Consider the following 13409-nt stretch of genomic DNA (forward strand, 5'->3'; position numbering starts at 1 on the left):
GTATATCAATAAATGTAATGGGGAAAAAACAGATATATGTTGAAAATAGCATGCCATCACCTCCAATGAACCATCCCTGGGACAGATAATTTTGCAGGCAAACCCTTTGCAATTACTAAGCAGAAGCAATGGCAAAAAACACAATGAAGGTTTCTCTAAACAGAGATAGCATACAGTAAATTCTCTGAAATTTATCCCAAACACAGTAATTTTCTCCTAGATTCTTCTATGATAGACTGTCTGTGCTACAGTCATGTTAACATTTATAATTAGACATGGATACTAGAAAAGATAACTTAAGTAGATTGCCAGTCACAACTTTCTGTCACAGTCAGTGTAGTTTTTAAATACAAAATTTAATGTCTTTTTTTTAATATTTTGCCTGTGGTGCACTTTGAGCCCTTAGCTTGTTGCCAGTTAACAAAGCTGAATGTAAGCATGATTCATCCTTCTCACAAAGAAACAATGGAGACTGCATCACTGGGCTCCAACTGCATTTAGAGACCTATTGGCCTGAAGTTTGAACTGAGATTGTGCATTTTCATCCAGAGGGGTGGACATGACCTTGCTACAAAAATGCTGCCGCATTTATTTTAACTTCTGAAGATACTTGTCAGTTCAAAACTGCCTGGTCATGGCATCAGGGCATTTTTATGTCCAGATGTAAAAAACTGTGAGGGAAAGCATTATGTTAAAATCTATTTGTAATAATAAATGCTTACATTATATATAATGACATTTGATTTTACCAGTGAATAAATAATTGTAGCACGTATGGTATCAGATCTGCAGAGTTCTGTTTAAATTTCAGTCAAAATTGCCAATTGCATTGCAAATCAACAGAGCTAAGTTTGCATTTTTAAATGTTTTCACAGAACACTAAGCTTTACTCGTTCTGTCTGGACACAGAGTTGGTAAAAGTATGGGCATGGAGAACATATAACTCCTTAAACTGCCAAAATAATAATGCACATCTGTCAAATAATAATGTAAAGGAGTGTATTACAGGCTCTCAGTCTGCAAATCCTGAAAAATTTTGAAATCTGGATTTATCTGTATAGATTTTAAAATTTTTTGCATTACCAGAAGTGCCATGGAGAGGAAACACAGACACCTGACACATTTCAATTTTTTTTGTGAATTTTCAGCACCATCAAACAGGTATCACAAGACACAGGGCCATCAGAAATGATGCCTGAAACTGTACTTTAGCAGGTGTAAAGTCCAAATGTGTTTTGTCCAAATGCACAGAACCCAGGTCCAGTCTTGTTCTTACACTTCTGGATAACTGTAAGCACCAGCAGCTCTAACTTGATGCTAGAAGACAGTTTTAGCACATTTGAAATTATAGTGGCCTGAGGCAAAGCTGTGATACAAAAGTGGAACCCTTCAGGAGGTGTTGGAGATTAAAAGTCTTATTAAGAGTTTCTTTAGAGATGTTAGAAAACTCAAAGCTCTGTATCTGGTTAATTGTCTTGAACAATTAACGCTATCAGGAGAACCTAACACTCAAAAAAATTGTTGAGAAGAAAATGGGCACTGATTAAATCAACATCAACTTGGAACACATAAAACCACTTCAGATAACTCATCAAAAGGAGGACAAACTCTAAGCAAAGCAGTTGCTCATTTTCAATTCAACATTTGGATTGTTTTTGACAAGTAGAGTCCAGCTGATCACATGTTTCCTTCTGGTGCCCATTTTCAAAACTGCAGAACTCTTTATAAACATTTTTGCTAAATTCAGAGTTTCATGTTACTTAAGTTCCACATTTAAAAGCAACTGTATCAGTACATACAAAATTAAAGGGATTAAGAAATACCTTATGGTAACATAATTTGCACTAGACTAGGAAATTATTCTTGAAAGACATTCAACAATTATATTTTTCTTGGAGGTCTCTCTTGGTACATTGTAATCTCCATATTCTGCTTTATATCCCATCTGTCTACATACATCTGTTGTCTCTTGCTCTGTACAACAAACTGTTTCAGGCAGTGAAGCATCTATTTTGTGTAACACACCTAGTTCTATGTGCTTTCATAGGACTAGAGGAACCTAGCCATTAAACAATAATAATTTTTTAAATATTTTTTTAAAAGCTAGGTTACAAATTCATTGCCAAAAAACATCCAGGATGTCTTATTTCAAAATGAACAGTGATAACAATACAACCAAACTGTTCCTCAGAATGCACCACACTGTGTTGTATTTCATTGTTTTTTAAAAGGAATGCACAAAAGGTCAATGAATGTAGACAAATAATTTATTTTTTATTTATTCATTATTTTATGCACACTTGGCATTTTGCAACACAGTCAAAGGGAAACAAATTAAGTGCAAAGCAAGATAAATATTATAGGTTGACTATATTTAAACACACTTCTGTCATCTCTGAATTAGCAGACACTGACAACTCAGGGAGAACATTAATTTCAATTTCTTTGTACTGGCAGTAATGGAGTAAACTGCACAACACAGTATTATGACATTTTAAATGATCCAACACAGCAGAAGAAAATAGGCTTAATTTCCTAAATATAAATCATTGGTTAACTTTTAAAGATAAGAAAATTTAATCTTTGAATTAGCAATATAAGGCATTAGATGATTTCTTCATAATAAATTAATTCCTTCATGAATACAGGTCTAACATCTCTGTTTTGAGTGTATGTGTGTGTTCAAGTCAACCCTTCATAATTCATACTCCAAAAGCATGAGTCAAATGAGGAGGAGCCAGGTATCCACGCCGGAGTTGCATCTGCAGCTGCAGACACCTTTGGGTTTATACACAGAAAGATGACACAGTAGCCAAATCTGAAAAGAACAATACACCAATAACATTATCTTCCAATTACTTTCAGTCAAGCAGAATACAGACCAGAGGGAAAACCTTGCTTTGAAATGTAATCAAGTAGTTGCCTAAGTATAAAAGTGTGAGTCTCGGAGAAGAATATTAAAAACAAATATAGATGTTAAGATAAACACTGCTAGTATACTAAGAGGAGCACAGAACTAAAAGTGGGGCTAATTACTGAGTAGGAGCAGAGACAATAGATTTGGGATCTAACACTGCACATACAGAAAGAGCTTTTGGAATACTGACTATATTTAGGACTGCAAAGGAGTAGATGTTAGTTTCATAGGCCCGTGCAGCTTAAGATCGGAAAAACAATCATAAAAAACGTATCTGAGAACTGCTGCCCTTCCCTCCAGCTTAGTTTTGCTAACTACTGCCTTCATCATACTTTAATTATGCTCTTGTTAGTCTTTCTGATGTAAAGGATTTTTTTTTTTTTTTTGGAATTTATTGAAGTCAGTTAGGACCTGAATGTTCCCACATGTTCACAGTAGCATTTTACACTTTAGGGCTTGAACCATCATTGTGAGGTGCAAATAAACAACCTCACTTTGGACATTTTTGTGGCATAGTACTGAGATGAACTACGTAAAAAAAAAAGAAGCTTTGGATCACAATCAAGAGTGGCTATCCTCATTTATGCTAATTTGAATAAAAACATTTGCACAATCAACATGCTCCCTCCCACCTGCTGCTTGTTATTCTTTTAATTGAAGCTAAATGCCCCCTTCCTTCGGCTGGCTTTAATAGCCAATTTGGGAGGCTAAGAAAACCCCAAGCAACCAGAAGGACAACTACTAGAAAACAAGCAGTTTTCTAGTTTTAACCAAGATATTTAATAGGGAGCAATCAAATCCAGTTCAACTAGCAGAACAAAGCAAGTAGTGGCCTTTGTGGAAGCAAGTCAAGCTAGGAGACTAATAGAGAGCACCAAGGGGTAAGCAACATCTTACTCTGAATCCACTAGTGCTAGCTTCCAACAGAAATTTTATTTGGTCTACACAGACCTCTGCTTTTCCAAAGGTCAAGACCTCAGTTGAAGAGTAATCTGATCTGAGTTACCCTATAGAAGAACCTATCTACTCAGTGACAGGACTCTAGAAGACTAGTGTCCTAACTTTAGTATCTACTCTAGATATTTAAAATTCAATTATATAAATATCGTCCAGCTACAGAAAATGTGCTTAGAGGCAATTATCCCTTTTGTCCTTCTCAACTTGTTATTGCAAAAAGGTGTAACTTGCTTCTGGTGCTTACAGGCATAGCATGCACAGCACAGGTATTTACAGATAGTGTCTGGAACTATTTCCTCTATTGCTGCTCTTCCACCTTTACAAAAATTAGTTTCTTTAAAAGGTAATGCAATAGGAGTTTCTTGTTACATTACTCAAACTCCAATTGTGGCAGAAAATGGAGCATACTATTAAATCATAAATACAAGTATTTTGTTGCTGGTTATGTGATGGGGGCAGGGAGAGACATATTATGCTTAAATGAATCCAGGTACTGGGTTTAGGTATTTAAATGTGAAAGTCTGGAGATGCCCTGCCTTCTCATCTGCACATATGAATAAATCTGAGCAGGAAATTTCCCCAGACAATTCACACACCTCACTTCCAGAGATCAGGCCCATCTCCACAACCCCCAACTCCACCATCTGCCTAGCAAGGACATGAATGTAAAATGCCCCAAGATGCTGAAGAGGCTTTATGTTCACTAACAAAATCCAGAAAGATCATCATCACATATATTTCACTATGACAGCTGAATGGCACCTGTAATTTTCTGTATGCCAAAGTTAAATCATAAAGTGCAAGGTCCCCCTGCAAACATACAATTTCCTGGTTATTTTAATTTACCTTTAGTAAACAGTAACTATTTGAAAATAACTTCAAGCACAGGACTAACCATTTGTTTCCAAATCCTAATCAAGCCAGCTATTTTCTCTGTTCGTTTCAGAGCAGAGGATATGTGCAAAAATCTGTGGCACCGCCCTAAAGAAAAACAAGGTCTGATAAAAGGGAACCCATCTTGTGATGGTGAGCAGACAACTCCTGACAATTGCAAAATAGTAAATATACAAAAGATGGGAACTCACCATAATTATACCTGGTACCTCCCTAAAACACTCAGACATCTCAGTGTTTTGCAAACTTGCTCCTCTTTTCCACCTGAATTCAAACATTTGCATTTGACACCACAAACAGGTAACTGCTATACTCAGTTTCCAACAGAGTAAGCAGGAATAAATGTCACCTAAACCATGGCAATCCCAATGCAGTGTAAGGTCTACATAAACAAATACTAAAGATATACAAACAAAACTCTTCCTAGTGTATTATAGGCAACTCAGTTTCTAACCAGAAACTATTGCCAGTGCCCAAGAATAGGGTTATTTTTCTTAGACCTTGGTGTAACTTTCAGGCTTTGGAGTGACAATCACACTCCCATAAAACAGTTGTGTGTTTTGTATGTTACAGATCTGCATGTTGAAAACATTACCAAAATTTTATTCCAGTTAAGATGCATTTAGATTTTCCTGCTATCTTAAATGCAGAGATATGCTGCTTCTCCTAAAAGAACAAAAGGAAATGTACAAGACTCTTGTGTCCGTTCTCAACATGACAAGTTCCATATGATACATATTCTTTCTGCTCCCCTCTCCCTACCTTCTTCAGCAATCAGTACAATGAAGCAAAAACACCCAACCACAGGTGTATCTCGGATCACAGAAAAAGAGATGAGGCTGGAAAGGGATCTCTGCAGGTCTTCTAGTCCAGCCTCCACCAGCTCAAGTAGGGCCACCAAGTCAGTGGCCAAGATGATGAGTATCTCCAAGGATGGAAGACTCCACAAGCTCTCTAGGCAAAATGTGCCATAAAATGTGTCATTTTGTGTGTTTCAGACTGTGCCCATTGCCTCTTGTCCTGTTCATGGGCATCACAGAGAAGAATCTGGCTCCCTTTTCTTCATTCTTCCCCTCCATCAGGTATTCCTAGACATTGCTCAGATTTCCCTTGGATCTTCTCCAGACTTTACCATTTTTATCCCCAAACTGCAGTTTGACCTCAGTTGCATAACACCTGAGCAATTAAGTCTTAAATACACCTGTGTGTACATGCATGAAATAGTTTAATTAAATGACAAAAACCACAACTTCACAGTGATAGGCAAAGAAAAAATATTTTTAAGTAGTTGATAAAAATAAAACAAAGAGACATGGTGACTTACTGCACAAAGATGTACATGAAAGGTCAATATTAAGAGTATCTAAATGGTAAATCTTCATCCAAGAAGTATGAGCGTGTAATACTACGTGGAAAGCTATGTTTCTGGGAAAGGTAACAGCTGATCTAGAACAAGGCACTTATTTTCTTCACATCTATAAATAGTTCTGGCTACCCTTCCATGAGTTTCCAGATAAATCTGGATAAGTCTCATTTTTTTTCCCGTTCTCAACCTTCTTGATATTTGCATTTCTTCAGAATCTAAGGAAAATGAGTTTTCAAATAGTTGAGGGTATTTTTAATTCTTTTATTTTTAGAAAAGGTGAACAAAACATGCAACAGAAAAACTTCATTCCTCCAGTGGGTGCCCTTCAGTTTAGGACATCTGTCCTAACTGCACCATTTACCATCCTTAAATGAAAACAAGACAAGGAGAAAACAGAGCTGTGTAACTCAAACAAAAGTAACAGTATTTAGTCCATTAGCTGAAAAGGAAATCTCACCACTGCCTCCTGTTACAGAAGCTGAATCTTCTTAAAGAGACTCCTCCTGCTGTTGCCCATCTCTGAAGCTCATGAGGATCTGTAACATGCAACACTTATTTCTCAGTCCTTCCAAATGTCAGTTACCACAACTTGTCCTGTGCCTGGTAACATTCATTAAAGAGCACCTTCTTGTATTTTATTTTCAAGTCAAAACCTTAAAAATCACAGAAATCATCCTCTCAGTGAAGGACTAATGCCTTCATTTGGGAAGAAACACTGACTGCATCTGACAGAGCATGTGCAGATGCATTAAACCAGGGATTTTCAGTCTAGCAATTTCAAAAGCTACAATTTACAGAATCATTGTTAAAGAGCAATAATGAACATATAAATCACATATAAAGTCGCTCCCATAATCCTCATAATGAAATGCTACATTTTATCCAGTTTTTGTAAATTTAGCAGTCCTGCTGATGTGACATGGGAAATATATCCCGTAAGATGCAATAAGTACACACAGTACAAACCAGGACTCAGCACACAATTTTTGCAAATGCACAGTGGGTGACATTTCTGAAGACAGTAGAGCAGTTAACCACTCAGTCTTAATTATAGCAATATGAAAAATTATCAAAATAGTGGCAACACATTAATTATGTTTGTCTGTTCACTTCATGCATTTACAGAACTATACGTATAGCGAGTTAGGTACATGAGATATTGGAACAGGGAAAGGGGATGCATTTCCAAAAAAACCCAAACACAAAAAAGCCAAACAAGCTAACAAAATAAAACAAACTATATACCACAGGTACAGGGGTAGAAGCAAGGGGCAAGAAGCAGATCCTGGCATTACGAAAACTCCTCAAGGTTGTCAGAATTTTGGGTTTTTTTGTTTCTCTCTGGATGGAATTTGAAGGGTTTGAAGGTTTAAGGATGGATGTTATTTCAGTCTTGTTTTTCAAGACAGGTAGTACAGCACTAGATGGAATTAATCTCAGTTTAGTATCTAACCTGAGCTAAATCACAGCTTCCACAGTCTCCAGAGAGGCTCTCTAGAACGTGATTCATTCTACTTTCCTTAAATGTCTGCCTTAGGCGATTGATAACTCTCTAGACATGCCCAGATTGCTCCCTTGATGTCCAGCTTCAGAGAACTAACATTCAGTGAGATGAATTCTACTCACCATGTACCATGATTACTGGATATCTTATATCTGGAAAACTTAGCATAAGAGCTCTAAGGAAATATGAAGGTTTTGGTAGGTTTTGTTGTTTGTGTTTTTTTGTCTGAAATTTGGACCTCCAAGTACATGGGGCTATAAGGTCCAAAGTCCCATGCAAAATTGTTCTATGTAAGTCATACTCACTAACAGACTTATCAGGTGTATAATTTTAAGAACAGAAACCCCATCCATCTCACAGAGCTATGTAGCCAGGCAGTTCAAAATTATGAATACAAGTAAGTATACTACTGAATTAAAGACTTGAAGAGTTAAGAAGATGCTTTAAACGGTAAAGTTATCGTACTAGTTTTTAAAATTACCCAAGGAATTACATATTTACCTACAGGCCATCCCACATCAATTTCATACAGAGGGTATGTAAGCCTCCCTTTTGTTTAAAAACAGGAGCAATTCAGAGCAAAACCCTTTTTTTGGACATGCTAGCCATGTTTTTTTAGCATTTGTTGCTTTACAAAACAATTTGTGCTTTTACAAAGCTTCAGAAAGACAGATAATCAAACAGGATTAAACAAAGGAATATCCATAACAGCAAAATTTAGATAACATGACTGAGGGACAGTCTAGGGATGCAGATGACGACCCAATTCAAGAGTAATTAAATTCCTTCAATGGAGGAATTGGCATAATTAATTTTGGGGTAAATGAAACTAGAATATAAGTTTCCCTCTATATGACTGCTTCGCAAGGAGACAGTCCACAGCAATTATTGGACTTTGCATTCACTCTTCATACCTTTCACAAGCAGACAAACCAAAAGGCACTTTGGCAAAGCAACACTGGAAATCCAGCACATCTCCTGTCCAGGCTTTTCCTGCTGCATGGGTGGAGATGAACTCAAGTCTCCAGGTAAAACATCTTTTGCTATTACACTCACTTTACAAAAGTAACTCCTATATGAAAGGCTTTGAGATTTATACATACATGTTTATGTATGTACACACTTTTTAAAAAAATCATACACACACACACAAACATATGTGTGTATATATATATATAATTTATGCATACGTATGTATAAATAAATAGACACACTTAAGTATAAGATAGCAGAACTAAAGAGACAGCTATTCTTGCTTCTTTGTGACATATAGGAAGGTCTAAAAGCAGGTTGTTTTCTTTATCCTACAGGTATTACAAATGTCAAGTCTGGTTTAACTCTCTTTTGCTGGAAGACTTCTTGGACTTATAAGGCCATAGCTAAAAGAGCTTCTTACTCTCTGACAGAAGGTTGAAGTCTACAACTATAGATGGAAGTAATTCCCAATAATTTCTCTGCTCTTTGAATTAATTATATGTTGGCAATAGCTAAGTCTTAAACAATCCAAATAAAAAGTCAACTTCAATTTATCTTCCAAGTGACAACAGAGAATTCCTAAAAAAAAAAAATTCAAACAGAAGATGCAACATAAGAACAAATCCTTCAGTATTAACAAATTTTCAATTTAAACCTTCTTTACACTACTTAAAAAGCAAGAGAATTCCTTACATATACATGATCACAAAAACACTTATTTGATTCACTGATGAGAAGTTAAACTGTGTTATCTACCAAGTTTACCAGTTTGAAGGCACAATGGCTATCACTTCATCCACATCCCATTCTATTTACAGTGAAAAACAAGCAAAACAGAACTCTATAGAAAAAAAGAAGATAAACACAGAACAACCCCTGAGAAGTGAAATTTTACAACAAAAACATTTGTTTTGAAACTCTGTTCTTTGTAAACTCCCATTATCTGTACCTGTGTTCTCTTGTAACTAGAATAATAATGTTTAATCCTCAATTACAATGAAAAATATAGAGTAAAAAAAAGTTAAAAGTTCACAGAAAAACAAATGAACCCAAACATGACTGAGAGAAATGAGGTCTCACAAAGAATCATACCAAAGTTGACATCTTTCAGTGCAGGAAAAAAAAGTAAATCAATCTGAAGTTCTCTGACAATGCCCAGATTTCTAAAAAAGAAAAAAATGGAATGGCATAAACTAGTTGGAAATCCCATAGTGCCATCTGTGTGGAGGAAAAAAAAAATCAAAAAGCCAACTGTGCATGCCCTTCTTTGGATCTGGAATTCCCCAGAGATTCAGCAAAATTTAAAAATCTGAAGAACTAGGTCTTTCAATAAAATCAGATAAATGACATGGTTTATAAAGTATTGGCACCAGCACAGAGAGTTCAAAGCAGTCATTCAGGAGTCGCAGAGATTGTCAGATTTTTAGCGATTTGCAGCAGTCCTCTCGTAGCAGTTGGTTATTTACTGTGTGAAGTGTTCTTTGTCACTCATCTTCAGTACAACACTGTACTTCTCTCAGACAAAATATTTTTCTTCTTATTCCAGTAGGTAATAAGTGTCATCAATACAAGAATAACAGAACCAGTATCAGAAGACAGCATGTATTTTATGGTCCATATGCATCAACAACGGCTAAGAAGGTAAAATTCTAAGCCAAAGCTGTGCACAGAAACATACTCTAGCAGTGGTATTCAAGGAAAAAAAAAAGAGAAAAAGCTTCATCCAAGAAAGTGCAAAAGGAAAAAACCTCCAGATATTGCCCATCAACACAGTTTTCCTTCTCCAGAGGTTAAGCAGTCTTAAAGAGAGAGTGCAATAGTACTTTGAGCTACTCTCTTATTGGAAAAACAAAACAAAACAAAAACCCAAACAAAACAAATCCAGTACTAAGGTTTGGTGATCACAAAATCATCAAATCATATTGCCCTTGTTTCAAACCCATTATATTTTCATTGCTGTTTTACTGAATAAAGATGCTTGTTTTTACACGTGACAGTAGATTTGATGCCAGTGAAAGGACAGTTGCTAACACATTACCTTAAATTCTAGTTTTCATGGTACTCTGCATGATAACCATATGTATCACTAATCAAGTCTTGACCATGATAGAAATTTGAAAAAGAAAGCAACTCTGGAGTCTTCTATGCACTACCAGTTATAATATTAAGTACCTGGTTTAAACTTTGTATCTCAATACCAAGAAGCAGCCGTCAATTTTATCTTTCATTTCTGCTCTGAGTTCAGGTGGTCCAGGCTCTTACGTTTATCTGGTGTGCTGCTTAGGCTGGACTGTAAAACATCACTACATCTATTTCAGGCGAAGGAAGGGAAGAACTGTATCAGATACAATTCACTGCCAAAAACTCGAAGAAAAAGTGTCTTTTCTATCTGTTCTTATAGACACTTAAACTGGTTTTCAAATAACTAATTATAGGCCAGATCATAAAATCTTATGCTGCAGGCCAAACTAGAATACTACAGTATCTGTGTATGTATATACAAATACATATGTATACATTTCTATACACACACACAAACACATGAAAAAGAAGCACCCATATTTTCCTTACTGATAAATACTGAACTTCTGTTTTCACCTGGATATTAACATAGTGTACTGTGTATAACACCCGGTGAAGGGATATTTAAGAAGACATTCATTTGCTTCTTATTAAAGCCAGACATATGGCTAGTATTTAAAAACATGCAATGCCACCAATTAACAGAATAAAATCATTCTTAGGTACAATATCAACTTTAAGAAACATAATACATTTAAATGAATTTTACCCATTTGTGTAGATAATTAATAGTTTCCACTATTTTATAGCAGATTTATATTCTCCTTAAAAAAAAAAAAACCAGCACAAATTTACAGGAAAACAACTTTGTCAAATGAGTTCCACAGCAGCATATGTACAGAGTCACTGGGTGAAACTCTTTTTTATGAACACATTAGGAAAGTTGGCATTCAGTTCTAGCACAACTCTATTATCGATCTGTGAACAGAAGGACACATCGAGTAAAGAAAGATCTTTACAAGACTCCAGCAATTTTCTTAAAGATGCAGGACTCACCATCCTCGTTCCTGTTCAAAAACAAAAACAGAATTGCAAAGTTACCAAGAATAGTGAAGGGTTTTAAGATGTTAATACTGTGTCATGAAAAAATGCTACTACAACACAACTTTTATGTAGATTATTTAAATTAGTTTTTAAATTAAAAGCTTCTCAGAGCACATAGAACTTTTACCTTTAAAAAGCCTACTGTATTTTCTTAACTTCTTAAGTCACCGTCATTTCCTACTGGGGGGCAACTTTACAACCTTGAGGGGAATCTCTTACTACAAAAGCCAGGTACCCAGAGCCACGAGACCTCCCAGGAACCAGATGCTGGGCTTAGGCAGCAGCATGGAATGCCACAGTCATGCTCTCAGGGCTCTCCTGTTGAGCACACAGACCATCAGCATGGCAGACAAGGGATCAGGGGCTACTCCAATTCTAAAGGCATCAGCAAGGCTCCCAGGGCTCTAGAGAAAGTGTGGGTACACACATGCAGGGGCAGCTGTTCAAGAGACTGCTGATCATACATACATGTATGTACAAAACACACCAGTTAAACCCTGCTAAAAACAAGGCCTCGGTGACCAAGCTCCCAAGTGTCACACAGGCTCAGATCAAGCACAGGATTCAGTCAGAAACCAAATAAATCGATGTATTTATAAACACAATTCCACACACCCATTACAGCTGATGGACTCCAGACAGTCCAGTTCGTGGTGCTGAACACCTGATTCATCTGGCTGGGCACTGGGATGTGAGCCAGCTGTCCGAAGTACTCAGTGCCCCTTGGGGACCTTACACTGCGTAGGAAATCCACACACAGCTGGCAGACAGGACACTGAACCCAGAGGGGGAAGATTCACGCCTACAGGAAAGCCTGGAAGCCTGGCAGGTTACTCTAGGCAAGTGAACTGAGCCTGGCTGTCTATAGCGGGCTAAACTGCTCATCAAGCTTTCCCTTGAGAGAGTTTATAAATCCAGCACTACTGCAGAAAACTGCTGGCAGACATTTCAACTCCCACAGCTTCATCTTCAGGCAACTAGCACCCCAAAAACCCATCTAGTTCAGGATCTTGTCTAGGGTCAGGGCCAATTATGTTCCTTACTCTCCTTACCTCCCCTGCAAAAAAAGCAGCAGATTTTTTAAAGTATCTTATCACTGGTGAATCTTCTCAATTCCCAAAAACCATAATTTTAGGGTTTCTAAAGCTATCTTTCATGGTTTCTACTACTTCCCTGAATTTCTTCATACCTACAGCCCCTTCACAAATTCCACCGTTCAACTACATAGTGTCAGAAAAAAAAATTTAAAAACCCCAAAAAACTCCAGCCTATTAATTGCAATAATTAAGGTGCAATGAAAGAACCAGTGAGATCATGCCCAGTTCACTGTTTCTAAATCATTCATACTCCCATGCACATCTCTTCTGTTCCCTCAAGGCCATCTGTTTTCCAGACTCCCCTGCATCTCAAAATGACCCCTGTTGGATTGTTTGTGCACTAAATTAATAGTTTTGAAACTGGATGACCAGAGCAATACAGTGGACAGTAATTTTATAGTAAGTCTTATGGTGTTTTCTCAATTTCTTTTCTAAGAAACCCTAATTTTCTCTGTTCCCATTAGAATGATGCTGGGCAATGAGTTGATGCTTTCCAAAAACTGTCTGCAGGATCTCTTTCCTATGAAACAGTAGCTAATATAAATCCAGTCCTCTATATATTTAGTTGATGCT

At 36.8% G+C, this 13409-nt stretch overlaps 1 protein-coding gene across 1 annotated transcript in view; it reads right to left on the minus strand.

The window, feature by feature from the left end:
- Positions 1-11179: 11179 nt before the first annotated feature.
- Positions 11180-13409, minus strand: part of FBXL4 (F-box and leucine rich repeat protein 4) — a 44844-nt gene continuing 42614 nt past the window's right edge. Inside the window, exon 7 of the mRNA XM_062489894.1 lies at positions 11180-11702. Within this exon, the coding sequence (XP_062345878.1) occupies positions 11539-11702 (164 nt within the window). The 3' untranslated portion in view covers positions 11180-11538. The remainder of the gene's footprint in view (positions 11703-13409) is intronic.

This window comes from Cinclus cinclus, chromosome 3, assembly GCF_963662255.1.
Source record: "Cinclus cinclus chromosome 3, bCinCin1.1, whole genome shotgun sequence".
Classification (NCBI taxonomy): domain Eukaryota; kingdom Metazoa; phylum Chordata; class Aves; order Passeriformes; family Cinclidae; genus Cinclus; species Cinclus cinclus.